This window comes from Neocloeon triangulifer, unplaced genomic scaffold (assembly GCF_031216515.1).
Source record: "Neocloeon triangulifer isolate White Clay Creek 2 clone unplaced genomic scaffold, ASM3121651v1 ptg000003l, whole genome shotgun sequence".
In the NCBI taxonomy this organism is placed as follows: domain Eukaryota; kingdom Metazoa; phylum Arthropoda; class Insecta; order Ephemeroptera; family Baetidae; genus Neocloeon; species Neocloeon triangulifer.
In genome coordinates, this window is record NW_026775546.1 from 6,588,043 (window position 1) to 6,612,893 (window position 24,851).

Genomic DNA, 24,851 nt, shown 5'->3' on the forward strand with positions numbered 1-24,851 from the left:
AAAAGAGAAACCGCCGCCAACTTGTCTAATCACGCCTTTTTGAGCGACACGTTTTTAAGGTTTTGGTTCGGGAAAAAAATTAAGAAAATTGGTTTTAGTACTCACATGTGGCAAGGCATAGTGGCAGGACCAGTCGGAAGAGCGTGAAGCATACTAGGTGGGTGGTGGTCATCGTGCTCTCATGGCCTCAGATTTCCGCCAGCAGCCCATCACTCGTCTATCCGGACGATTGTCATCTGAGATGAGAAAGGATTGAATTTAATTAAAAAGGTTTACATTACGTTATTGATATGATCAAAATGTGCAAGAGGGTATCAATGACACTGGAAAATTATATTGCAGCTGTTAGGGTACTTTTTGTTCAATTCAAATTCCTATAAAAAAAGGAATGAGACAAAAATTAATAATACAATTTTTAAGTGAATGGTTTTAATTTTTTAGATTAATTTCTCAAATTAATGATACGTTAAATATTGATAGTTTGTTTTCTTTTCAAATGAGACAATGGTGCAGTAAAATTTGAATTATTTATTTTTATGGAAATGAAGCGATCGGGCTTTTCCTCGTTGCAGAAAATTGTTTTTATTCAAAAACAAATGGCCCTACCAGTTTCGGTCACAGTCTGCGACCCTATTTCATGAGCAAACGCGCTGCTCGCTGACAAATATTGAAATAGAAGAAACGTTAATTTAGTATCAACAAAAAATTAATACAAAAAAAATATATCCATTCAAATTTCAAGCATTAAATTATTTTATTAATTGTACTTTGAGCTATTACAGAAAATGTTTTTGTAATTTATATCGTTATAAATTGAATCTATAAGTTTTTAATTCTTCTGTTATCCTCGAATGAAGCGCATCAAAATCAAATTAAATCAAAACGGAATGTAATCTATTTTGCACGTTTATTTCTGCACCGTCCATCACTTTTATAATTAATCGCGTGATGAAATTTTCACGACCCCCAAGTGAATAAAAATTAATTAGCAAAAGCTGTTTGCGGAAATTCCTCAGTGGCGGCGCATTTCATGCAAACGGCAGATAAACCTTTGAGAAAATCAACCACACGCACGAAGCCGAAATTCGCGTGGCGCCAGTAGCAATAATACAGCATGTGCGGAAAAAAGTTAACGGTCTATTACACCATCCTCGCCGATAAACACATGCTTGAGTTTGGTTGGATTTTGGTCGCATGTCTGCGGATAAACCGTAGCTGCCTTTTCCACTGTATCAAAAACTCGCCGGCCGATACACATGCATATTTAAATGAACGTCAACTCACGGCAAATGACGTCACAAGTATACACCGCACAAAACCAATTCAAAAGAATTTTACCAGCTGGGTGACAACAAAGTGATGTATTATTATTATTTGTCTCTCAAAATTCAATTTAATCTTTGAATTATTTGCTTAATTGTCAGTTTCAATTGGAAGTTTCAATCAGAAAATAATAACAAATAGTTTAATTGTTTTTGATTAATTATCAACTACTAATATCTTTTTAAATTTAAGTTATCCTTGATTTAAATTTTTAACTGAATTTTATAATTTCTGATATTAGGTAATACAAAGATGTACATAATTTTATTCAAGCAAAAAACTGCAAAATTATGCTTGAATCATTATTCCAATTCAAATAAAACGTGGTTAAGTAGTGAAATAAAAAATTATTTCAATTAAAATCAATTATGCTATTTATATAGCTACTTTTATCTAATTGAAAATTGTTTCTGAGTTAGTCAGGATGGTTTTCTTATTTTTTCTTGATGGCGAATTCAACGAAAAATCGATGAGTGTGCGTCAAGATAATTATGTTCAGGCGTTTTCGTGATAGTCTCTGCGCAGTTCAACTTCTCGGCACATAATTTCTTCCGAGAAGTTTTTGTTCACCCCGCTCGCCATCAAGGACGCGTTCATTTCAGAAATCGATTCAGCGTGGCGCGACAGTGGTTTGCGGAAAACGAAAATCTGAGAGAATTTGCTCTCGCCACTAAAACTAATTTTTATTTTCAATTACAATTATTGGGAGGGAACTACGGCCAGTGACTTTTGCGTTGACCCAGTTTGCTGAATTTTTATTTTACGACGCCGATTGTTGTAAAAATAAATTGTTCTTCGTGACCTAGCACAACATGCAGGCAGCTCGTTTGTAACGGATTCCGATTGCTAATTGCCGCCCCACAATCGGCGGAAAGCGGCTTCCAAATACGGAATCCAGGCGGTTTCGCCCGTCGGTCATGTTTTTGGTGCGAGCCGTCGGCAGCAGACCAAACTGGGTAGTAAATGTCAAATTCAAAGGTCATAAAAGAAGCCGCCTCAAGCCAGAAGGGAAATGAGAAATGAGCAAATAATAAATATTACATGACACAACATGGGGAGAGAAAAATACAACAACTGGGTGAAATTTTCACTGAGATGAATATTTTTTGAAATTGCGTGAAAAAAGATGAAAAAAAATAAGTTTATCATATGTAATTTTATATCATATAATTATGTTCTACACGATAGTTTTCAATATATTTCTGATTGAAAAATAATTAATTGAATAAGTAGTGTAAAATTTTTAATTTTTATCCTCCTTAAAGTTTTTTTTTTAATATAATGTACAAAAATAATGAAGAACTTTGCATGATAAAAACATGTAATTTGCGATTTTTTTAAATACTGTTAATATTCACTTAAAACATTCCTTTTCTAGTATTATTGTAGCCTGTATGAGGTAGTGAGTTGATCAAACATCACAACCAGCAGCGTGTTTTGTTTGTGCATGTTGTAATTAATTGCTCGACTGCCATTTGTCTTTCTCTTGCCAGGTCGGAAGTAAACAAAGGGCGCCCGTGATAAGATTACACATAGATGAGTGAGTGTGATCATGCGTGCGCTTTTAATGTGTTTATGATGAGCCAGCAAATAATCCACATGCAACTCCCGCATTGTCATACTCTCGATTTCAGAAAACGGGGGAAAATTTGCAAATAAATTTGAAGTGTGGGCTAAAAATTGCTCTTTGAAATAATTAATTAAATCTTGTCAAATATGTGTGAAAGAAATATCAAGAACAATATTAAATTTAAATATTTTAGAACTGAAAAAGTTTTTAAATTTTTGGTATCACTTTTACTTTGCGTATTGATCAGGAGCGTTTTCCTGATGTGATAGATAAAAAAAAAGTTCAAAAACACTTTCTGGAAAAATTTTAAGAACTTTTTCTTTTTTTAAATTATTTGTTTCTCGATTTATAATTCTTGTAATGAAAGCAACAAGACACAAAAAATATAATTTATTATATTAATTTCAAAGGACAGACAAGCTTTTTCTCTAAATAATTGAACTTTATTTATTTATTTATTTGAAAAGAAAAAATGAACTATAGAATGAATTATTAAAAAAAAAATTAAAGCGATACAAAAAAACCTTCTGGTTCTGATAAAAATAATAAAATTTTTAAATAATAAAAAGAAACCACATATTTGCTTTGACGATCCTTCTAAAAATTGTGAGCTCATAATTTTTATATTTTGCTGGTTTTACCTGTTACATGGGGTTGGCTCTGCTCATTATACGACTGCATGCGCCGCAAGAGTGTGCAAACAGACACGTACACCGAGGGAAATTTCCTCTTAGTCATGCGTTTAACGTGTGTTGAGCGGTTCGATCCGATTTCCCAGAAAGGGTTGACGGCCGCAGAGGGTGGTGCAAGTCGAGGGAAAAGTTTAAATAATTCTTGCGATATCTTTTTTGTGTGAGCAAAGTTATTCCAAATTTCGATCTACTTGGTGTGTGCGTGTCGACTCCTCTTCTTTTTTTGGCAGCTGACAAATGGGGGCGCACTAATTAATGAATTCCACGCCGTAAAATATATCGTCCATCCCCTTCATTGTCCCGAAGGCAGATAGCGATCCACACCCACCTGGGCAGCTCTTTAATGAATGCATAGCATGACATTCCGCGTGTTTGCGCTTTTATCTGCGCGAAAACCTTAATGCCGAGTGACGGCCGAGAAGAGACGCCTCGTTTGGCCCCGTAATTATGCTGTCAGCTGGGAAAACTAACATGCAATGCAAGAACCATAAAAATGCACCCGTAGTAAAACAAAAAGTTCGTACAAAATTTAATTCAATGATTATTATTTAAAATAATTTTCTGTCAAATTAAAATATGTAACTATTTCAATTTTAAATTTTAACAGATAAGCTTGATCTTTTAATTATGTAAATAAATTTCATTTCATTCATTAAATTAAAATTATGTTGGAGACAAAGAGAACGTTCGATCTGATTATATGAGATGACCTGCTGCGCCAACGTTGTCAGTAAAATGCACTCGAGGCGCTATTTCTGTCTGAAGTCCCATCGACGGATCGCCGCTGGGCACGTTTTCAATCTTCATAAAGATGCACCACTTTCATCCCGAGTGGCTCTCCACCCTCTTAATTGAGCTAACTCACTCACAAAGGTATCGTAAAATCAGGGAATATTTATTTATTTACCTTCGGCACGCGTGCCTCTCGGCCGTGTTTACGCACTCGCCTCTTTGAGTTTGTGTTACGAATCATCCGACTGAGGCAAACCACAAATTCCAAACAAACTAACACCGCCCATCCTATATATGATGACCGTAAATCTTATGACTGCTCCATTTAATATTTTGATGATTTTTTTTCAAACTGTTTGTTTCTCTGAATTTCTATTTTAGAACTCTTTAATGAAGGTAAGAATTGAGTTTCCTCAAAGTATGATGTCTTTCCTTTCGTTATCGGACGAAAGGTCAGCATAATTATCACATACCGTAGCAAGGTGTGATGCCCCTTTTCGGCGCAGGTGTTGCCGGCAGTTGCTTCTTTTTAATGGCAGGAAAAACGCTACCCTAACAGCTGACGCCCCAAAATACTTGCGAAAATTGTAAGGGAACTTACCAATTCGGCCTGCAGCCCTTCTTTGGAGACGATTTTCCAATTAACAGGGGTGTAATTCGGCGAAATACAGCAGTAACAGCACTCTCAGCTTTCAAGACACAACTCGCTGACCGCCGGTTGACTACTGCTGGTTGCAATGAGGGCGGGACTAATTACAATGTTGCCAACAAAGTCAACCTTTAAAAAATTCATTCTTCCCTCAAATTTTAAGCTTTAACGTTTGATATCAAATAAATTCTTGAGAAGAAACGTGCCATATTGATACAGGTAAACATAATCAAAAATAATGGAGACAATTTAAAATAATTTGACAACACTTTTCAGCTCCCACTGTTGCCAACAGAATTCTTTCTACTTTGGCCGATGGCGTGCTCTGACGGCTGGGCGGCAAAGCTTGGCATTGAGGGAAGAAAAGTTGGACTGAGACCGTGATGGCGGACAGTGACGTCTCGGTGATGGTGCGGATCGCGGATTGTGGCGAGCATTGTCAGGCTGCTCAATAAGCTGGCCGCCGCGGGTGGTGCAGTCGGCATTCGGCCATCGACGCTCAAGCCCCCGGACAGAACCGTCGGCTGCATCAATGTTCTAATACTCAGAGGTAAGTGTGCGAATTCGTCTCCAAGGCTGCTGAAGGCCTTGCTTTCTACTTCTTCTTCTTCTTCTTCTCGTCCAGAGTAGTGTTGTTCTGCACACACTCCAGTGTGTGCAATTTGTTTTCGCTATACCCCCTTTATCGTATTATTATTATTCAATTAGCCAGTGCTTGCGTCCACTTTGCACCTGCTTAGGACTTTCGAACTGTCGTTCGGAAAATATGCGAAGTTTTCTTGTTAGTGTCATGTTGTGCCTGCTAATGATTTTACATACACTTGAAAGCCGTTTCTTTTACTGTTTTGCGAATTTTTTGCTCAAACGGAGTTTCTCTGCGAATAGGAAAAACGGCTCGCGGCATGATAGAGAATGCGGAAATATTATTACCTTTGAGAATGACAATGAATATAATCGGCTACAATGCAAAAATTATTTAAAAACATTATAATATTTATATCTACATGTTTATTTGCTAAAATTAATCATTCAAGTGACAAATAAATGTTTAGTAACAACTTCAGCACACTTTGAGTATGTATAATTATGTACGAAGTAGCTCAAGAATACAGCTGTTTTCAGTAGAATTGATGCCTATCTCATTATAATTTGAGCTGAATAACTGAAAATTTTATAAATGCTTCAAGAACTTAAAAATTCGCACATTCAAATTACATGATTTTTTAGTCTTTTAGTGTAAAAGTTACATTATTATTTTTTTATTTATATTTAAATTATATAAAAAATAAAAGCACAAATTTCAAATTTTCTTCATTATTTACGTTATCAACCATCTGAGTAGAATATAAAAATCAATGTGCCATGACTTTATCAAAAAATTAATAAAATAATCTGTCCTTTTAGTTAACAAACGGCAACAAACAACACTCGATTGTGAAATGAATAATTTTAATTTCTCATTTAATTTTTTTTTTCTAAACCAGGGGTTGATGGTTATCTACTAATTTATTTTACACGATAAACGCTAGAATATTTCAAAAGCATTTTTAAAATTATTATATTATAATATTTAAAAGAAAGATAAAAATCAACATCTGATTATGAGGTCTAATTCTGTAACCTTGAAATAGAATGCAAAATTCCGGAAGTGAAAGACAGGTGTTTGTGATTCAGAAACAAACGGTCGAATCGGAAAGCCAAGACCGTCTTTTCAATTCTTTTCTTTGCTGAATTCCTCGAAGAAGAAAATTCAGAGCAAGGTTGATGTGCAGTGCAATTATTGCTCAGTCGATAGCGTTTTCTGCACGGAATTCCAGAATAAAGGCCATCTAGCCTAGTGAGTTGTGAGTTTATCTTATCAGCTCGGCAGCAAGTTTGCGGTGCGCTTTCCGAGCTCAGTGAATCACAAAATTACACCCTAAGCCTCTCTGTTGTTTGCCACCACGCACGAGTCACGCGGGGTCGCCCTTTGATCGCTCACTCTTCGTCCTGCCAAACTGTCCCATTCTTGGGCCCCACGCAAGGCGTAAAAATATGTGACACTTGCGGGACTTCTTCGAGTGGCACAACTCGTCTATCTTTGTACCTGTGAATGGAAAATTTATGCAACCGGCCGTGTATGTTTGGGCCTGGAAAATCAAGTGACGCAAACAAGGATTTAGACCCTTGCATGTTTCTCGCCGGTGACCGTTCTGTGCGTCACTCTTCTCTGATTGATATGTGTGTATTTATACAAAAAAAAATAAGGAAAACAGATCGAACGGTTTATCGACATCGGTGCTTTGTTCTGAACCAGTGGGCATCAATCAGAATTGATCATTATTAGACGGATGGGGATGAAAAAATGAACCAAAATGAATTAACGTCAGCTAAATTTTGTTGCAATAAAATACCCTTTTTTAACTTGAAATCAGATATTTTATTTATTGTTTGAGACTGTTCAGCCGTTTTTTGGCTGGTGTTTAATTTCATGGAAAAAGATATATTAATTAAATGCTCAACATGTTTTGGCTGCAACCATAATTTATAAGATGTATTTAATTCAATTAATTAATACAATGTTTAAAATTTAAAAATTTAAAAAAAAAACGCAGAAACATTGTTTTTAATGTAATTTAATTAAATCTCAACCATGTTTGTGCATCAGAACTATCTTAGCAAATTTTGATTGTTGCGACGAGGGCACACCTTTCATATTAACAAAATAAGTATGTTTTTTTTCTGCGATGCGCAAACCTTGAATCGCAATAGCAATTCAATATCATAACTAAGAAACTCAAGGAATATCCAAGTTCAAATTCAGCAAACGTGATTTAAATTGTTATCATCAAAGCTGGCAGATAAAATTTAAAGGTTGAACTTCGTATTGATAAGAGTCTTGCTTGACCTTCCAGAGGAGAAAAATTAAAATTGCCTCTTTCCATACAATCACTCCAACAACGTGAAGTTGTAAACAGTTTTCAATTGAAGTGAAGTTCTCGGCACATAAATAAATCTATATTTGTTCAAGAAAGTTGTATATTTGCCTTCGGAGAAACGCAAACAAAAATATTCAGGAACCTGATAGAAAATAAGTGAAAAATATTTATTTTTGGCCTGAATCAAGATATTAAATTATTAACCAGAAATAATTCTAAATTGATATTGCCATTCTAGTTTCAAAATAATTATTTATTAATTTTTCTTGCAAAAAAGGAAGCGACCAATCATTATTGTCCAAAAAATGAAATAAAAATAAACATTAATACTGATTGATACATTTAATAAAACTGTCATTTGATAATGGGAGACTTGCAGAACCATATTAAAAAACTGTTTCGCTGCAAAACAAAAAATTAAAATTAACCGGTGACATCAGCCAGCCATCTGTGCCGACGCCCTGACGTTCCGCTCGGAGGAATTCCACTCACGGAGCCCAACAGACTGATTGCAATAATTGTTCGCCGCCTTCAAGTGGCCGATAAATTCACCTTCCTTTGCTCTCTCGGGGATCGCGATGCGTTCGAGCGCGCAAGACGCGGCGACGCCGTTTCTATTATTTGTTGGCAGCAAAGTCACCTCTGCATTTCAATCGCGCACCCAACCGACCAAGGGCGCCCCTTTCTCGGCGAACGACGCCAAAATCAAAATGAAAATGGAAATCTAAATGTAATTTAAACAAACATTTTTATGTTATTGTTTGCCAACTTTACCAAATTCAGGTGCGGACAAAAAGGTGTGGCTAAAATTTCTATGAGCTAAAAAAAAATGAAGGTAAATAATTCAAAGGATTTAAGGAAAGAGAAGTTTTTTTTTACTTCTTTATAAAAAAAAATATGGCATAGAAACAAATCTCAAGTTACTATCAAAGAAAATTGTTATATTTTAATTGTAATAAAATATTAAAGTTCCTAAACTTTTTTTTAAATTTCAATCTCCAATGTATAGATGATTCCTTGTTTATTACATCTATGTTTTTTCATTTCTCCGGTAATAATTTTGTTTTACAAATAATTATTCTTGAGGAAAATAACATTCAATTATATTGCCGTTTATTTGTTTAAATGTTAACATCTGAATTGTTCATCAAACATCCAATTTCTGAGAAAACAATATATATTTTTTTTTAGAAAAAAGCAACTAAAACGGCATTACAACAACATCAATTGTCAATTGAGCTAAAACAGTCAATTCAAATTCAAAAAGAAAAATTCTTCATTTCATTTCCCACAATCTCTGAACAGTCTAAAGGTTGTTCCAGGGGTGAATCGCCAAGAATTTCTACTTCTAACAAAGATGATAAACCCCTTAAACCTATTTTTAAATTCTTTTAACCTATTTTTTTATTTGGCAAGGCTGAATTTTAATGAAGTCTAAAAGAATTCTAATTGAATGACTCTGGTGTTTTTCCGTGTACAAATTTCAAGAAGACGGCTTGTGCGTGTAACGAGCAAAAGCGAGTACAGACCTTGAGGTTCTCACTCAACTTGCTCAACTAAAGTAAACAGCCGCTCTACCCAACGAAAATAAAAGTCAATAGAGAAAAAGATGAAAGAGAGTCTTGCGACAAATCTAAACGAATTGCGATTTATTAATTTTCCTCCCTTGACCCAGCGAGTGAGCTTGGGAGGCAAGTTTGCCAAGTTCAACGATCCATACTCGGCCACCGACCGACTTGCGAACTCGTCGCTTTTTGTTTGCGAATGCTCGACATAGAAAGTGAGCGGAAAGCTGCCGCCGGCTACTTTTCTAGCATAGGAAATTGGGCCACCGCGATAAAGAAAAGTTAAAATTGACATTCTTTGCAGTGACTACCGCTCTAGATCTTACAGTTAGATCAACTTCTTCATACACTAACCTATTTTTTTTTTTCGTGTATATTCCAATGTTTGATGCTCTCCTGCCTCTTTCAATTGACCGTGTAATCTCACATCTGATAATAATTTTAGTTAATTTGAATATTCAAAATTTATAAATAATAATCAGGAAAACTGCATATTAATTGTTTAAATATTTTTTTTTTCTTAAAAATATGAATTTAGAAAAAAAATTATAAAATATTATAATAATTTATAATACAGAGCATCAGTCAAAATTAAACATTTTTATTTAAATCCAATTTTTCAGTGTCCTTGGAATGAATTTGAAATTGATTGTTCTATAGACTGCAATTCAAATTAAATCTAACTAAATCATCTTGTTGCGAAAGCGACGATTTATTACAGTTTTAAAGCTATTGCCAATAGTCCGCGCCATCAATCAATTCACCAATTCAAGTCACGTTAATAAAGTTGTTTTTAAGACTTCTCTTGAGCTCTTCATCAAAGCTGTAAAAACATTTGAGAGGTTTATGCGATAGGATCGGTTCTCCTCGCTCTTTCAACAAGCGAATTTAATTTTCGCTCGTCTCTCCTTCTTTCTTTGTTTACGCAACGACGCTTATTACGCATTCAAAGCGACTTCCCGCTCGGAAACATAATTCACCGGAACGCGTGGGCGCGAATACAAAATAAACCGAGAGCAGCGGCGGAGCAATAACTTTTTCGAGGAGTATGTGCGTCAAAAGGAAGAGAGCAGACAGGCCGCCGAGAGATTAAACAAAGAGCTCTAATTGATCTGTTTATGGTTTTTATATGTCAGAGGGCCACTCTGCTCTTATCAAAAGCAGTCGCTCTTTGCATCACACGATAAACACTTTTGGATTTATATAGGCAGGCAGTCAATCGATCGATGGATGGGCTGTTCTGTGTCTTCCGTCAGACAGACGAGTAATTAATGCCACATAGAATATATGTGGGAAGTAATGAGTGGCTCGGCCTTGTTAACTCCAAGGAAGAAAAGGTTTATTGTTTCTGTATACAGAAAGTCGTAAAATTGATTCTAATTGAAAAGGGAAACAATTGTTGCTAACAAATAATTCCACAAACTCATTACATGCGACACTATAATAGAAATTTGAAGGTAAAACTTTCAGAAAAAAGTTTAAAAATTCTTAAAAAAAAATAACATATAAAAACCCTCGAGATTTATTGCAAATTAATTAATATATTTTTTCATCAAAAATAAAAGCAATCAAAGTAAAACTTAATTCTCAAAATTATTATTTAAAGTAAACTATTTTACATACTGCTTAATTCAAAAACTTCAATCTAGTCTGATTGTGAATCACTGTTTGCACTCTCTCCAAAATTTGGTAATTTCCCATCCATTTTCCGCTCCCTATCGCTCATTTATTTTGACGGTCGGAAAGCGGAGCTGCGTCGAATTTCCTCTGCAGCTCTTGTCAGGCAGGAAATGAGGTTTGATGTGCTTTCGCTCCAAATCGCGTTAGGACGACTGGATGCGCATAGATGGGGGACAGGGCGAGACAAAGCTTTTTATATTCCTCGACAAAAGGGGATGCAGCATCGTTGACCTTTCCAGCCGCTTTTCCAGCTCCGAAAAAGTGACTGTAAATAGCACCGACACCGTCAGCTGCAAAATCGATAAAAATGGGAAAGTGGTGGGGATTTTTTGCCTAACAGATTTATAATAACGCAAAATCACCAAGCTAAAATAACAAAGTCAATGTCTCAAGTGGCTTTGAATCTCTGCATAATTGTGTAATACTTTGCTTTCTGTTCTGTGAAAAAATTTATTCAAAGTTAAAATGTTAAAAAAGGGAGTTTTATGAATACATTAGGATCAGCGAAATAAATGTCAAAAATGTCAATTTTTCTATTATTTAGATTTGAATTTTCAGAGAAACTAAAAAAACACTTAAAAGCATCACATGACAAAACGAGATTCTCTAAAATTGATGTTGAAAGAAAATCAGGCCGGCTTAAATTATTATCAGATGAGAAAAAACGCTACTTGTACTTAAAAATTTCACAACGACGCTGCCTTTGCGCAAAAATCACAGGGCCAGCTCGTGTTTGGGTTCGCGAAATCCACGCACTCAGCTGCGAACCAGTCTTTCCAGTCGCGGATCACGTGTCGCCAGTCGCCACCAAAATATATCGCATTTGAGATAAAATTTCTGCGGAAAACTGCAGCACATCTTCGTGAAAACAGAGATGATCATATTTATAGAAAACCTTGTAAGTCTTTCACAAGCCCGTTGTACTTATTGGATTTATTTCAAGCTCATGGAAATGCATTGAGGGGGAAGCTGACTTGCGAGCAGAAACAGAGCTTAAAATACACGCACCCCGGCTGCGGACGTGGGCGAAAATTAATTGCGGATAATGGTGTACGGAGAGGAAAGAAGAGCCAATGCTCTTGCGAGCGGCTCTCGAACCCGGCCAGTCACCGTGGATGCGAATTTTCGCTCGAGTGGCTGCACCGCACTGTGTGAGGCCGATGATCTTGCAAAAACACGGCACTATTTTAGGATGCGAGACGGTTCGTTTGAATGACCGGAAGAAATTTCAAGCACAAAAACCACCATAAATGGAGGGATATTTCTTACTAATTTTCCTCTAATTTTTCAGCACAGATAGCGTCATGACGAATTCAGACATGATTTTAATATACTCAATTAATATGTATTGGAAACAATAATACATTGAAGGTTACAATACTTGTTTTGTTATATTGCGGAAATGAATGGAATCAATTATGTATCCATGGGAATATTCCCTTGATATTGGTGTTTACGTAATAATTAGTTATATCTGAAAGAAAAAATAAATATTCCTGTATTTTTTGCCACACATGAATATTAATAGTTGCCAACTTCTCAAAAGAAGGAATAGAAAATGTAGGTTATTTTAGTATTAAGTTAGTCATCGGCCCGTTTAATTATACTTTGTTGGCTTGCTTTAATCAAAGTCTTGAACCTTCTTTCACCGCGGAGAAATAATTCTTCAAAATAAACGGTATAAAATAATGAAGACCGATTACTTATGGATGAATCAAAATCATAATAGTCAGCTAAAATTTTATCTTCATAAATTTGATTATATTTTGCACATTTGACGAGAAAAAAAAAGATGAAAATTAGATAGATGTTTTATATTAAAATCTCATTGATAAATATTCATTGTTTGTTCTTCCAAAAATTTTGAAATGAAAACCACGTGAGCTAAATTGTGAAATATTAATTCAGTTTGTATCAGCTTTGTATTTTCTACTTGACATGCAATTTTTATTTATCGTATCTCTTCTTGTGGATTATTTTGCCAACTATAGCCCTTGGAAAATTTAAGCTATAAATAACTTCAATATGAGGAAAATTTAAAATCCCTTTTGTTTAAGCCTCTTTCAATCCAGAAAGGCCCATGAAACTTAACAATGAGGTTGTTGTTCCTATACAATGTATGTGACTTGCTTTGGCTCAATTCCAATTTGAATTTTTTTTTTTTTGTTATTATTAAATTTAGTTCTCGCCAGTTCTCGCAATGATTAACGAATTGTAAAATAAACCAAATTAATTTTCCAATCTCTAATACCATTCTGAATATTTTTCCGTCGATCTGCATCAGAAAGTGGATCGGGAAGTAAATAATTTGTAATTTAAAAAAGCGGCCTTGGTGTTATTTGAAATCAGTGTGGGAAATCTTTGTGAGAAAAGCCGAGAGAGACGCGCAAAAGTCCGGTTGCACTCGTGCAGCAATATTTATCATCAACTTTGAATGAATTAAGTCGAGGATAAACAAATAAACAGTAGAACTCTCTCAACGCCGCCTGATGAATAGGTGTCGAGAGCAACTTTGCTAGAGATGTTGTTTCTGCGTTTCCGAGAATGAGCATAAAAGGCCATCAGCTATAAATTGCGCGGCTCGTGTCCGTGGCGTATGGAAGCATTGAATGCGCGCACACGCTCTTGTTTGTCACACGCACACGTCGATGGAACAAAAAGACACGGGAAACAACTTAATTCGCGGCCTATTATTAACACACCTGCATGTGTGTGTTTCGCGTGCCCCGCTTTGTTCTCCGCACAAAGGCTATGATTCGAGCAAGTGCGAGGTGCTTCACAAATTTGCTGTACGGTTTCTGATTTATACGTACAGAATTTTCAATAAAATTGAAATTGATCACTTAAAATTTTTATGTCATTTTAGGGAAGAAATGTCTAGTTTAACCGAATTTAACGGTAAAAAAGTAGGATTAAGGCACTTTACGTCATCAAGTGTAAATTTAATTTATAAATTAAATTATTAATATTAAACTTTTACACTGTTTGGGAATATATTATTATAAAAATTTTCAAATTGTGAGTTTATGAAGATATTTATTTTCTATTCAATCTAAATTTGGCAAATTTTATTCGTTTTGATTATTTTTTTAAACTGTAATCTTTTTTTCTATAAATTACCGTCTTGGATTAATAATGATTCAACAAGGTCCTTTATTATTTCACTTTTTTCCTCACGCCACGAATAAAATCATTTTACTGCTGGAGAATTAAGTAATAGTTCGCGTGGCCGAAACATAATTCCAGATTCAGCAGCTATTTTTCTTTCTTTGAAAGCCGAACAAGAATGGTGAAATCATTTAAAATTCAAGAGTCCTCTCTCTCAAACATATTCAAGTTGGGTGGCGTTGTCGGCGGCCTCTTTAAGGTGCTCCAGCGTCGCGGACAATAATGCCGCCGAGACCTTTGACCTTTTTGAGCTCTTTTGCTGCTCGTGTTTCTGGATGCAGGCGCCGGTCGCGCCGAGACGCCTGCAGATGCGTTTGGAGATAATAAAAGCTATTGTTAGTTAAATGCAGACGTGGAATGCGCAGCCTTACAAGTTGCTACAACTAGTCTTGAATGATATATTCATCAAGACAATTTGCAGTATAATTTTTACAATTATTTTCTTGCTTATGATTAAAAAAAATTGTTTTTATTTCGTTTCTATTAAATTATTGACAATTATCCATCCATCTGAAGTTTGTATTTTGCTATTAGTTGCATTGGGGAATTTTTTTTAAGGCAGTATTAAAACAATTTTAAAGTAAACTTATGTACATACCTTCCATTTACAATCACTTCTCTGTACTGTACAAAAGAAGGATGTATTTAATTTTTAAACTACTAGTTCAAAACTTTTGTGCTAGAATTTCACGATCGAGCGTGATTAATGATGATATTTAGAGTTAGCTTTTGTTCTAGAGTTTTGTGAGTTGTTAATTGTTTAAGAATAAAAATGTGTATAGCAGGATATGTTTTTTCTTCAGCAGTAAACGACTAAAAAAAACTCATAAAGGGAAAGCGGACCCCTAATTCAAATCACAATTAAAATTTTGTAAGAAAAAATGGTGAAAATAATCAAATTATAGCTCGCACCGCTTCAATATTTAGATAAAAAGCGATTAAATTTGTTAAAAGAGCTGCATCAACACTTTAAGGACCTTTACTGGCTATGTGTGTCGGTTTAATCCACGTTTTTCTAGAGAATTGTGCTGATTTTTCTGAACTCTGTAATGGGATTTAAGGCGCCATGCCTGTGTGTACAAATCGCATGAATGCGATCGATGAGTTTGCCGCGAACTTGTTGCTTGGCTGAATTTAGCCAGACTCAGCGGCACGTTCGCAGCTGCAGCTCATTTGAATGTTGGAAAGGCTCGTAATTCTTCTGATGCGAAATAAATACACAGAAAATAATAAGAAACGCAGCTTCCGCGTCGGTGAGCGAGCAACCACGATCGGCTGAAATAAATGAGAAGAAGTAAAATGACTCGCTCGCCCCACAATCTGTTTGCTTGTGCAACCAGCTTGTTGAGCAGTTCGTTCACCTGGCTTTGAGTTTGCAATTCAATGTCAGGGATTCATTACAAACACACCTAAATTTCAATTTCAAAAAGCTAAATATTCACATATAAAATATTTTAATATCAGTTTAAACACAAATTATTTTCTGGGGAGTGAAGAAAATTGGATTTTTCTTTGTTTAAAAATTCTATATTAATAAAAAATTTATTTTTTTGTGCTTGATTGAAATTTTCAATTTGAAATGAAGGCTTTCATAATTTTTTTTTTAAACAGTCACAAATTTCATATTATTTCTAAAAATTGTGTTATGATTTTTAAATGAGTTTATTGATAGTAAAATTCATTCTATTGATTAAAAAGTTTCAAATATTACAGATTATACAATAATGCAATCCAACTAAATTTAAAGTGCTTGAAAAACCTTGCTCTCATTTTTTCACCTGTGAGTACGCTTGACGCAACGATCTGCATAACTCGAATATTAAATGCAAATCAACCTTGCAAAAGCACCAGCATTTTGTATTGTGTGCAAATTATGAAGAGCATACCTCAAATTTTGATCGATTTTCACCTGAAAATGTTCGCACAAACATAAATATCATACGCATGATAATTTTTTAATTTGTAAAATTAGTTTATATTTTTATTTTGAACAAGATTTACAATTATTAGTCACGTGACAAATTCTTATCTTTTGTTTGCATCGTGCGGAAAATTATTGTCGCAATGAACAAGTATGCCATTTTGAAATTAGTTCTTTCTTGCATGTCGTCCGTATCCACTTATCTCGACAATGCATTTATTTTTGCTCCGAGCCGCGGTAGAGCAGCCAGTTGGTTTGTAGCTAGAGCTATTGTAGAAAACCGCGAGGGCCAATTTTAAACTGCATTCTCTGGCTGTGTGAACAGGCCATGTTCTCGGCGTGCAATCGTCCCTTGGACACGGGCGAGTCGCTCAACCTGCTGCAAAAGTCGCCCGTCGTCAGCCGCGAGACGCGCAGGTAACACAAAAATTAATTGGCAAAGCCGAACAACGACAAAAATCAACGGACTCGGTGTCATTCAAATTCAAAGTGGAAAAGTCGTCAGGCAGGTGCACCTGTAGGACACAAACTTTCCAAAAGTCGTGATCTTGCATTTTTTCATCACACGTTCTTCCCTAACAATAAGAGAGATCTGAGCTTAATTATTAAATGCCTTTCATTAACAAGAAATTACTCAAATTGATTTCTCATTTCTTTCAATAATAAAATCCTACTCATTTCAATTTACCCTCAGATATCTTTAGTTGCTCTTTCTGTTTATAATTGAATTGATAATAGTAAAAACGAATTAAAAATTTTGTTGCATTTATCATTTTGGTAAAAACAGTTCAAGTGATGATGTTAAAATAGTAAAAAAAAATAGAATCCTGACAATATTTAGCGATAAAATAATTAAATACTTTGAAATTTTAATTAGAACATAAGTCTAAATTTAAATTTTACAATTCATCCCATAATTTTATCATTAATAACCTTTTGAATTAAAATAAATGGTTATAACAAAATCAATAAAGTGTCTCATGAACCACAAATTAGGTCATCTAAACACTTTGCGGCCACTATTATTAAAGCCAAAGGATTTCCTTTACACCCAAAAGATCTTTGCTATGTTTATTTCTCTCTTTCTTCCTATCTGAATTCCAACCCTGGAGTAATTAAATCCTCAAATTCCACTCATCCCTCACTTGTGCTATTTTGCAGGCATCTAGTGATGCCCAGCTTCCGATCGTTGGTCTCGTCGACGCCCTCGGCCGCTCCAGCCGCAGCCCCGCAGCCTTTGAAAGCGGCCAAAATCGCCATGGGCTCTGCGGCCAGCAGCAGCGGCCACGCAGAGGCCGCCCCGGCGCCCAGTTCCGGCGACGAGTCGCCACCAGCGGGTCCCACCAGTAGACTGATCGCCCCCCGGCCCGTCCTCATCCCCTCGCTATCCTCGCCCAAGGTACGAATATTTTCATAAAATTTTTTTGTTTTCACATTTGTTGCTTCTGCAGCGTCCAATGAAGAGAGACTCGTCCTGCGGGAGTCTGCTGCTTGGACTGCGGCCCTCACTCAACACTGGCAGGTCCAGTTTGTCGATGAGGAAGTGCGAGACGGTCATGGCATTGTCCTCATTGGAGCCAATCAAACCTGTCAACAGGTACTTAATTTCACTTGTTCACTTCAACTATCCAAGAAACTCGGTTTACATAAAAAAAATTGATTAATAATGTTCTAAATGTTAATTTCTTCTTTTGACATAGAACCGGACGTAATCATGTGTTATATTGAACTCTAAATAAATTAATTGAATCTTCAGTTTTCTGTGGAAAACAAAATTTTAATTTCAATTCGTTTTTTTTTAAGTTTGTTAATTCATCTATGTATAGGGAAAAAACATTATTAGGCTAAATTTTAATTATTTTAAATAAATTGGTGCATCCTAAACTTACAGATTTAGGTAATATAGCATTGAGCGCCACAAATTATTCCACATTTTTTTTTATTTAACGGTAGCAGATTGATCCAGAATATAGCATTGTTACAAAATTTATTGTTGATTTGGTTGATTTCAAATAATTGTTTGTTATATGGGTATATGAAAGCGGTTTAAACAACAGATTTCAACGCCCCATAAAAAAATCAAAGTAAATTTTAGTTCATTTCTATGTCCCAACAATTGGTTGCTTGTCTAAAATCCACCATAAAATGTCCAAAGCTTGTTAAAAAAAATTGCCTAATGCAATTAAATGTATGTAGTTCTCATTCTGTATTATATTTGCAGGCTTCGCATGTCTTCATCTCGAAATCTGCAGTGCTCTCGTTGCTCGAGCATGGCTTCAATGACCTTCAGTTCACGCTACTCAATCAACACCGTGATTGAGTCGCCGTCAAACTCGCTGCAGATGCTCCTTTGCAAAATCTGCCTGACGGAAGTGCCTGTTGCGCAGACAACCACCTTGCAGCAGTGTCAGTGCGTCTTTTGCACAGAGGTACATCTTTTTTTATTAAATTTGTTATATAAAACTAATGAAAAAATTTGAATTTTCTAGTGTTTGAAACAGTATGTCGGATTGGAGGTCCAAGAGGCAGCCTATGACATTGCCTGTCCAGACGCAGCCTGCGACAAGCAGGGCATTCTTACTTTGCAAGAAATTGAAACCCTAGTTAGCACAGATCTCATGGAAAAGCACCGAAAGTTCAGATTAGACAAAGGTGAGTTGAGACAGAAAAAGTGGAAAACAAGACTTAGTTCTTGTTAAAAAATTAATATTTGTTCTAAAAAATTCAATCAATTCAAGCTTATTTAATTTTTAAATCGCATCTTTAATTCTTTACAGAAGTTGACATGGACTCAGGGCGCACATGGTGCCCCCGTGCTGGCTGTGAAACCATCTGCACCGTCTGCCCTGGTTGCCAACCGCAATGCATTAGTTGTCCAGCTTGCAGTGACACTTTTTGCTCCAACTGCAAGAAGCCGTGGCACCAAGAGTCTGGATGCAGTATTGAAAAGTAAGGCAACCGAAACACAAAATTTTATAATCTGCTCACAATACTTTATTTCAGAAGTGAAGGTTCTCTGATATTTGACCCTGAACGAATCAAGCACTGTCCCATGTGCAAAGTGCCGATTGAGAAAGACGAAGGCTGCGCTCAGATGATGTGCAAAAGATGCAAGCACGTCTTCTGTTGGTACTGCCTGGCTTCGCTTGATGTAAGGATGGCTTTTGTTTATTTTGCCAAATTAAAAGTCTAATTTTTTTTAACAAGATGTTTAATAAACAAAATATTTGTAGGACGATTTCCTCTTGCGCCACTATGACAAAGGCCCTTGCAAAAACAAACTGGGCCACTCTAGAGCTTCAGTCATTTGGCACAGAACGCAAGTGATCGCCATATTTGCAGGCTTCGGCATCCTTCTACTGGTGGCGTCACCACTGCTGCTGCTGGCCGCACCCTGCATCGTTTGCTGCAAGTGCCGCGCCTGTCAAGACAAGTACGATGAGGAGAATGGTGAAAATGCAACCAGCTCCGAACAGCAGCACAACTCGCCAACTTGATTCGATCGAAAGCGTTTTTACCGCGATTTTGAGTATTCTTGGCACTGGAAATTCAGTTTGACGCATCTGTTGAGCAGAGTACGAGACACGGGGAAGACCATATTTTTTTATTCGGTGGTGTTTAATCAAAATTATGTGATTGCTTACTGACGTCTTGAGTGATCAAATGACGAGACAGGTTATGGTTGTACAATTATTGATAAACTATGGATCATTTGAAACGTGGATCTATTGCCAGGATATATCAAATTATCCTTTTATTTTTTAATTGAGTGCAATGGATTGACTTTAAAAAAAAAAAATTGATTTTGTGAAATTTAAAGGCTCTTGTTGGGTTATAAAGAGCTCAAATCCATTTGGATTCATGCTTCAAACGATCCCAGACATATATCTTTTTCCGCTCAGTCTAGCTAATTTTAAGCTCAAAATTTCTATTTTTAGTACGTACTTACAATTGAAATCTAACACTATGACATTGGACTCTTCAATTAATTCCAAAGGCAATAAGAGTTTGTTTCTCACTTCTTTGCCAAAGGGAAATTTTTGCCGTGACAATTGGTGCATACAATTCTTGCCACTTGGACTATTTCCGCCCAATTCTCGATTTTAAAATTAGTGGAAACAACTTTCATGCTATTCTGTACTTAAATGTGATGTTGTATTTTACGTTTCTTTTATCATACGAGAAAAAAGTTTCATCTCGCAACTTGCATGTTCAGCAACAATACTTTCCATTAGCTGATAAAAAGAAATGAGCGAAAAGTGAAATATTTTGCTAATTTTTAGTTTTTAAGAACAAAGAATGTAACCACACACACATTTATTTTAATACGTCAAGCGTGATATTTTCATTTTAAAGGAGGACATAAAAAGAAAATTGTACTTATGTAATATTATGCAAGAAAAAAAATCTGTCAACATTGTTCCTACCATGATCTTGTTTAGTGTGAGAGCATCTTCCAATGCGATAAGATTTGCAAATTATTTTTGGCATAAGTGTATGAACAGTTCGATGGAATTTCTTCTGACATGCAAAATATTAAAATACCACTACGACACTACCACGCGTATTATATTTATATTTTCATGTTTCCATAAATGAAAAAAAAATTGTTTGCTTCCAATCTCCAAACTATTATAATTTTTTCTGCAAAAAAAAAAATATGAATAAAAGCATTAAATTTTTTAAAATGACGCACGATTTTTAATTTTCTAGAGAGAAGCACTAAATATAAATTGGGATAAAATAAAATTGAGTGTGAATTAAATTTCAAATTTTTGTAAATATAGTTCGATGAAGGACTGCAGCAAAAAACAAAAGTTACATGCGGAGGAAGCATCATTTCAGGACAAGGTCGCTGCGTCGCTGGCCATTCCCTTCCTGTGCGCCATTTCCAGTTTATGTGTAAAACCCGCAGGATCGAGCAGAGCGCCTTGCCTGTTATCATTGAATTCAAAGTTCCAGCTAAAAAGAAGGAGATGTAGTGGCAAAATGCTGCTCCAGCATTGGCTTTTAGTGGTAGTTGTAGGATTAGGATTTAGTCAGGTAAACTGGAGCATTGAGTTATTCAAAACAGGTACCCTAATGGGTACATTTTGAAAAATTTGATAACAGTAACGCAAATTTTCCAGTCACATGCCGCACCGCTTGACGTCAATATCACGGCGGAAACTATCCAACGACTACGACGACGTAAGATGGTGTCTTTTTAGTGCTGTATTATTTTAACAATTGAAAGAAGAAAACAAATAAATTATGTCAATATTGATGAATTTTTAGTTAAATTAAAATTATAATAATTGAAAAGTATCATTTAACTTTTTTTGTCAAAGAAATTAATATAATTAACCATTAAATGACTTGTATTTATTTTTATAAAATTTCAGATGCAGAAAAAAGGGCAAGTAGAGCATTCATTATAAAATGCTGCAATCAAAATTGTCAGGATATGTACACAAAGGTATACCCTGAGTTAAATGGTCCTGATGAAGATGACGCTAAATCCGCTAAGACGACCACGACCAAGGCAGTTGTGAAGAATGAGAAAAAGCAATATGACATCTATGATCAAGTGGAGAAAAACGATAGCCCCACTGACGATCCCCCTGAAGCAGGAGGTGATGATGCAGAATACGAGGACGATTCTTCAACAACCCAAGCGCCAGTTAAATTGGAGGCGATGGTTCAAGCAGGAGCAAAGCCGGCAGCCTCCAAAGTGGCTCCAAAAGCTGCTGCTAAACCCGCAGGAAAGCCAGCCGCTAAACCTGCAGCAAAAACAGCCGCAAAGCCAGCAGCCGCTAAACCTGCCGCAAAACCTGCAGCAAAACCAGCCGCTAAAGCAGCTCCTATACCTGCAGCAAAGTCAGCCGCAAAACCTGCCGCTAAAGCTTTACCTGCAGCCAAATCGGCCGCTAAAGCTTTACCTGCAGCCAAACCGGCCGCTAAAGCTTTACCTGCAGCCAAACCGGCCGCTAAAGCTATACCTGCAGCCAAACCAGCCGCAAACAAGCCGCTGCCAATCAAACCAGTTCCAAAGGCTCCAGCAAAGCCAGCCGCAAAACCGGCAGCAAAGCCATCAGCAGCAAAGCCAGCAGCAAAGCCGGCATCTCAGGCTATACCGAAGCCTGCAGCCAAGCCCCAGCCAGCCGCAAAACCTCAAGCCGCAAAGCCAGCCGTCAAAACTGTAACAAACAAGCCTGGTGCTTCAGTAGTGGCTAAGTCTGGGTCTGTTGTACGAAAGCCTGTGGCTGGAAATCCAGGTGTTAAAACAGGCGCCAAGCCTGCTTCTAACTCGATACCAAAGCCTGTAGCAAAGCCTCCAGCCAAACCCGCAGTGAAGCCTGCCGCGGTTCCTGCAAAGCCAGTAGTGAATCCGACCATTAAGCCGATAATTATCACTACCAAGCCACCAGTAGTCAACACTCCCAAGGAGGAAGCAGTGGACATCAATTTTGATGAAGATAAGACCACTGCTGTTGCTTCGAACGCGATCAAAAGTGTCCTAGAAAGTAAGTAAAATCATTAATAACACATCTTAATTAAATCAGTAACATAATAATTAAAGGTCCCATCACGATTCTCTAATTGATTCAAATTTTTTAGATTAAAAAGGCCGCTGATTATTTTTTATAAAAAATTTAATTAAATTAGTAATAAAAAAAAACGCATGTTCATTTCAGCAACAACCACAACAACAACAGAAAGAACAAGTATAACAATTTAGACTTAATCAATTATTCAATTAAGAAAAGTTATCTTTTTATAGCCACAACCACGACACCTCGGCCCACTCCTAAACCTTTCATCCCCCCAACATTCAGCATTCCCGCGGCCGCAGTGATAACGCAGCCCCCCATCCAAGCAATGACCCCTCCAGCCTTCCGGCCCCCGGTCTTTGTTCCACCTCCGCAGCAAGCGCCGGCAGCAACGCCTCCTCCCAACACACCACCCCCATTCCGGCCTCCAGTCTTCGTGCCGCCTCCGGTGGTCAACACTCCGCCCCCGGCACCTGTATTCCAACCCCAGGTTGTCAACACCCCTCCACCGTTCAAACCACCCCCGGCGGCCGTGCCACCCCCAGTGGTGAAGCCTCCTGTTCCACCTCCAGTGGTACCTCCTGTTGCGGCGCCCCCGCAGTTCAAACCACCCCAGCAAGCAGGGCCACCAGTTGTAGGCCCTCCGCCTCAACAGGGGCCACCACAGCAGGCCTGGCGTCCTCCTGGGGCGCCACCAGCTTTTGGAGGGGCACCCACAGTAAAGCCCACTGCCAAGGGACCAGTTGTTACCACCCCCGAATTTGATTACGTCGACATTGACAAAATGGTCAACGAGGCCGAAAAGGAGACCACTCCATCACCAACAGCAGAACAGGCGGCCTTCGGCGGTCTTGACATTGGAAACATGGTCGGAGGGTTCTTGGGAGGATTTGCCAACACTGGAAGTAAAGACGGTGCAAAGCCAGCGGACGCTGCTGCGCCGTCTGAGTAGAAATCACAAAAATGTAAAATTTGATTCAAAACATTACAAAAATTATAAAAGTACTTACACACAGCTAAAATCTATTTGTATTAAATTTGCTTAACTTAGAAATTTTGAGAAATTTTTAAGTCAACATAGTTTCTAAATAATTTTGCAACATTTTTTTATAATAAAATTTTATATTTCAAAGTTAGAAAGCAAAAAATTATATGAAGTGTTTTTTAAATATTATACCAAATTTGCAACAAACTGTCAATATTTATTTACACCTTACACTTCCAGTTAATTTTTAAATAATATCACCTGAATTTTTACTGCTATCTCAATTTTTTTGGAGACGATCTGCTATTCAATTGGCCGCCACAGGGTAAGTGTTATTTTCCACAAAGCTGACGAATTCGACCACTTCGGCTTGGCAATTAAGGGAGGCGCCGTTGCTTCCACGCAGACAGTTGCTGACATTGTCCAGCTCACTCGATGACTTGCTCGCAGCAGCCACGGAGGCAATGGGCTGCTGGTCAAAGGCTTTGGCTGCGTCCTTAAGCTTTTTGCTCAGGCTCTCCATTTGCAGTTCATTGATTCGGTCTTGCTTTTCAAATTCCTGGGATGAAAAATAAAAATTAGTATGAATAAACCGGAATAAACAATTGGATTTTTCACAAATTCATTTAACAAAATATTTTAACTATAAAATAATAAATTTTGCGCAAAATATTTTTTGCCTACATTGTACACGTCCTCTCCAATGACACTGGGGTCTCTTCGGAAAGGCTTCGGAGGAGCAGTAGAAGAGGCGCTCTCAGACGCTGAAGACTGTAATCAATTAAAAAAAATCATGAGTAAAATTAATTCAAAAGTTATTCACTAAAACCTACTTCGATGACAATAGTTCGAATTTGAGGTTCTCTTGGTACCAACAGTCTGTGGGCGACAGACTCGGAAATTTTGATCACCCTCGAGTCCAATGCCGCTTCATCGCCGGCGTTGTGTGTTGACTTGTTTCCCATTTCAAATAAATTGATTTTCTTTTTAATTTAAGGGACTAGATTTTTGGGAAATCTGAAGAAAACTTATTTCAAAGTGAGGAGACCGAGACCAACGCAGAACATCAACAAACACAGCTGCAGAAAAGGGGCGTGACAAATTCTCCGTCCACT

At 36.9% G+C, this 24,851-nt stretch overlaps 4 protein-coding genes across 14 annotated transcripts in view; 2 read left to right on the top strand and 2 right to left on the bottom strand.

Moving 5' to 3' along the window:
• LOC132205623 (piezo-type mechanosensitive ion channel component 2-like) overlaps positions 1-5,057 on the bottom strand; it is a 28,755-nt gene extending 23,698 nt beyond the window's left edge. For all 11 annotated transcript variants that reach the window (XM_059634803.1, XM_059634805.1, XM_059634804.1 and 8 more), the window contains exons 1-2: positions 4,919-5,057; positions 106-236 (exon numbers count right to left, since the gene is read on the bottom strand). In XM_059634803.1, coding sequence (XP_059490786.1) covers positions 106-172 — 67 coding nt within the window. In that variant the 5' untranslated portion in view covers positions 173-236; positions 4,919-5,057. The remainder of the gene's footprint in view (positions 1-105; positions 237-4,918) is intronic.
• Positions 5,058-5,308: 251 nt separating this feature from the next.
• On the top strand, positions 5,309-20,909 carry LOC132205627 (probable E3 ubiquitin-protein ligase RNF144A-A). The gene is made up of 9 exons (XM_059634818.1): positions 5,309-5,516; positions 16,544-16,635; positions 17,380-17,617; positions 17,670-17,815; positions 18,440-18,647; positions 18,708-18,870; positions 18,996-19,167; positions 19,222-19,369; positions 19,452-20,909. Exons 2-9 carry the CDS (start codon positions 16,547-16,549, stop codon positions 19,713-19,715), a joined length of 1,428 nt encoding a protein of 475 aa, XP_059490801.1. The 5' UTR covers positions 5,309-5,516; positions 16,544-16,546; the 3' UTR covers positions 19,716-20,909.
• A 100-nt stretch (positions 20,910-21,009) lies between these two features.
• Positions 21,010-23,891, top strand: LOC132205883 (uncharacterized). Its single transcript, XM_059635233.1, has 6 exons — positions 21,010-21,261; positions 21,348-21,408; positions 21,603-21,616; positions 21,677-22,724; positions 22,896-22,925; positions 22,982-23,891. The coding sequence occupies exons 1-6, from the start codon at positions 21,010-21,012 to the stop codon at positions 23,701-23,703; spliced, it is 2,127 nt and encodes a 708-aa protein (XP_059491216.1). The 3' UTR covers positions 23,704-23,891.
• A 41-nt stretch (positions 23,892-23,932) lies between these two features.
• Positions 23,933-24,813, bottom strand: LOC132205884 (uncharacterized). The gene is made up of 3 exons (XM_059635234.1): positions 24,570-24,813; positions 24,421-24,507; positions 23,933-24,295 (listed from the first exon to the last, which is right to left on the bottom strand). Exons 1-3 carry the CDS (start codon positions 24,699-24,701, stop codon positions 24,044-24,046), a joined length of 471 nt encoding a protein of 156 aa, XP_059491217.1. The 5' UTR covers positions 24,702-24,813; the 3' UTR covers positions 23,933-24,043.
• Positions 24,814-24,851: the final 38 nt, after the last annotated feature.

Bases quoted from the DNA above. Each gene is read 5' to 3' on its own strand.
- LOC132205627 (XM_059634818.1), top strand. From the start codon at position 16,547: ATGTTCTCGGCGTGCAATCGTCCCTTGGACACGGGCGAGTCGCTCAAC. The intron at 16,636-17,379 runs GTAACACAAAAA...GCTATTTTGCAG, and splicing joins GTCAGCCGCGAGACGCGCAG to GCATCTAGTGATGCCCAGCT. The intron at 17,816-18,439 runs GTACTTAATTTC...TTATATTTGCAG, and splicing joins CCAATCAAACCTGTCAACAG to GCTTCGCATGTCTTCATCTC.
- LOC132205883 (XM_059635233.1), top strand. From the start codon at position 21,010: ATGAAGGACTGCAGCAAAAAACAAAAGTTACATGCGGAGGAAGCATCA. The intron at 21,262-21,347 runs GTAAACTGGAGC...CAAATTTTCCAG, and splicing joins TAGGATTAGGATTTAGTCAG to TCACATGCCGCACCGCTTGA. The intron at 22,926-22,981 runs GTATAACAATTT...ATCTTTTTATAG, and splicing joins AACAACAACAGAAAGAACAA to CCACAACCACGACACCTCGG.
- LOC132205884 (XM_059635234.1), bottom strand. From the start codon at position 24,701: ATGGGAAACAAGTCAACACACAACGCCGGCGATGAAGCGGCATTGGAC. The intron at 24,508-24,569 runs GTAGGTTTTAGT...AATTGATTACAG, and splicing joins TTCGAACTATTGTCATCGAA to TCTTCAGCGTCTGAGAGCGC. The intron at 24,296-24,420 runs GTAGGCAAAAAA...TTTTCATCCCAG, and splicing joins TTGGAGAGGACGTGTACAAT to GAATTTGAAAAGCAAGACCG.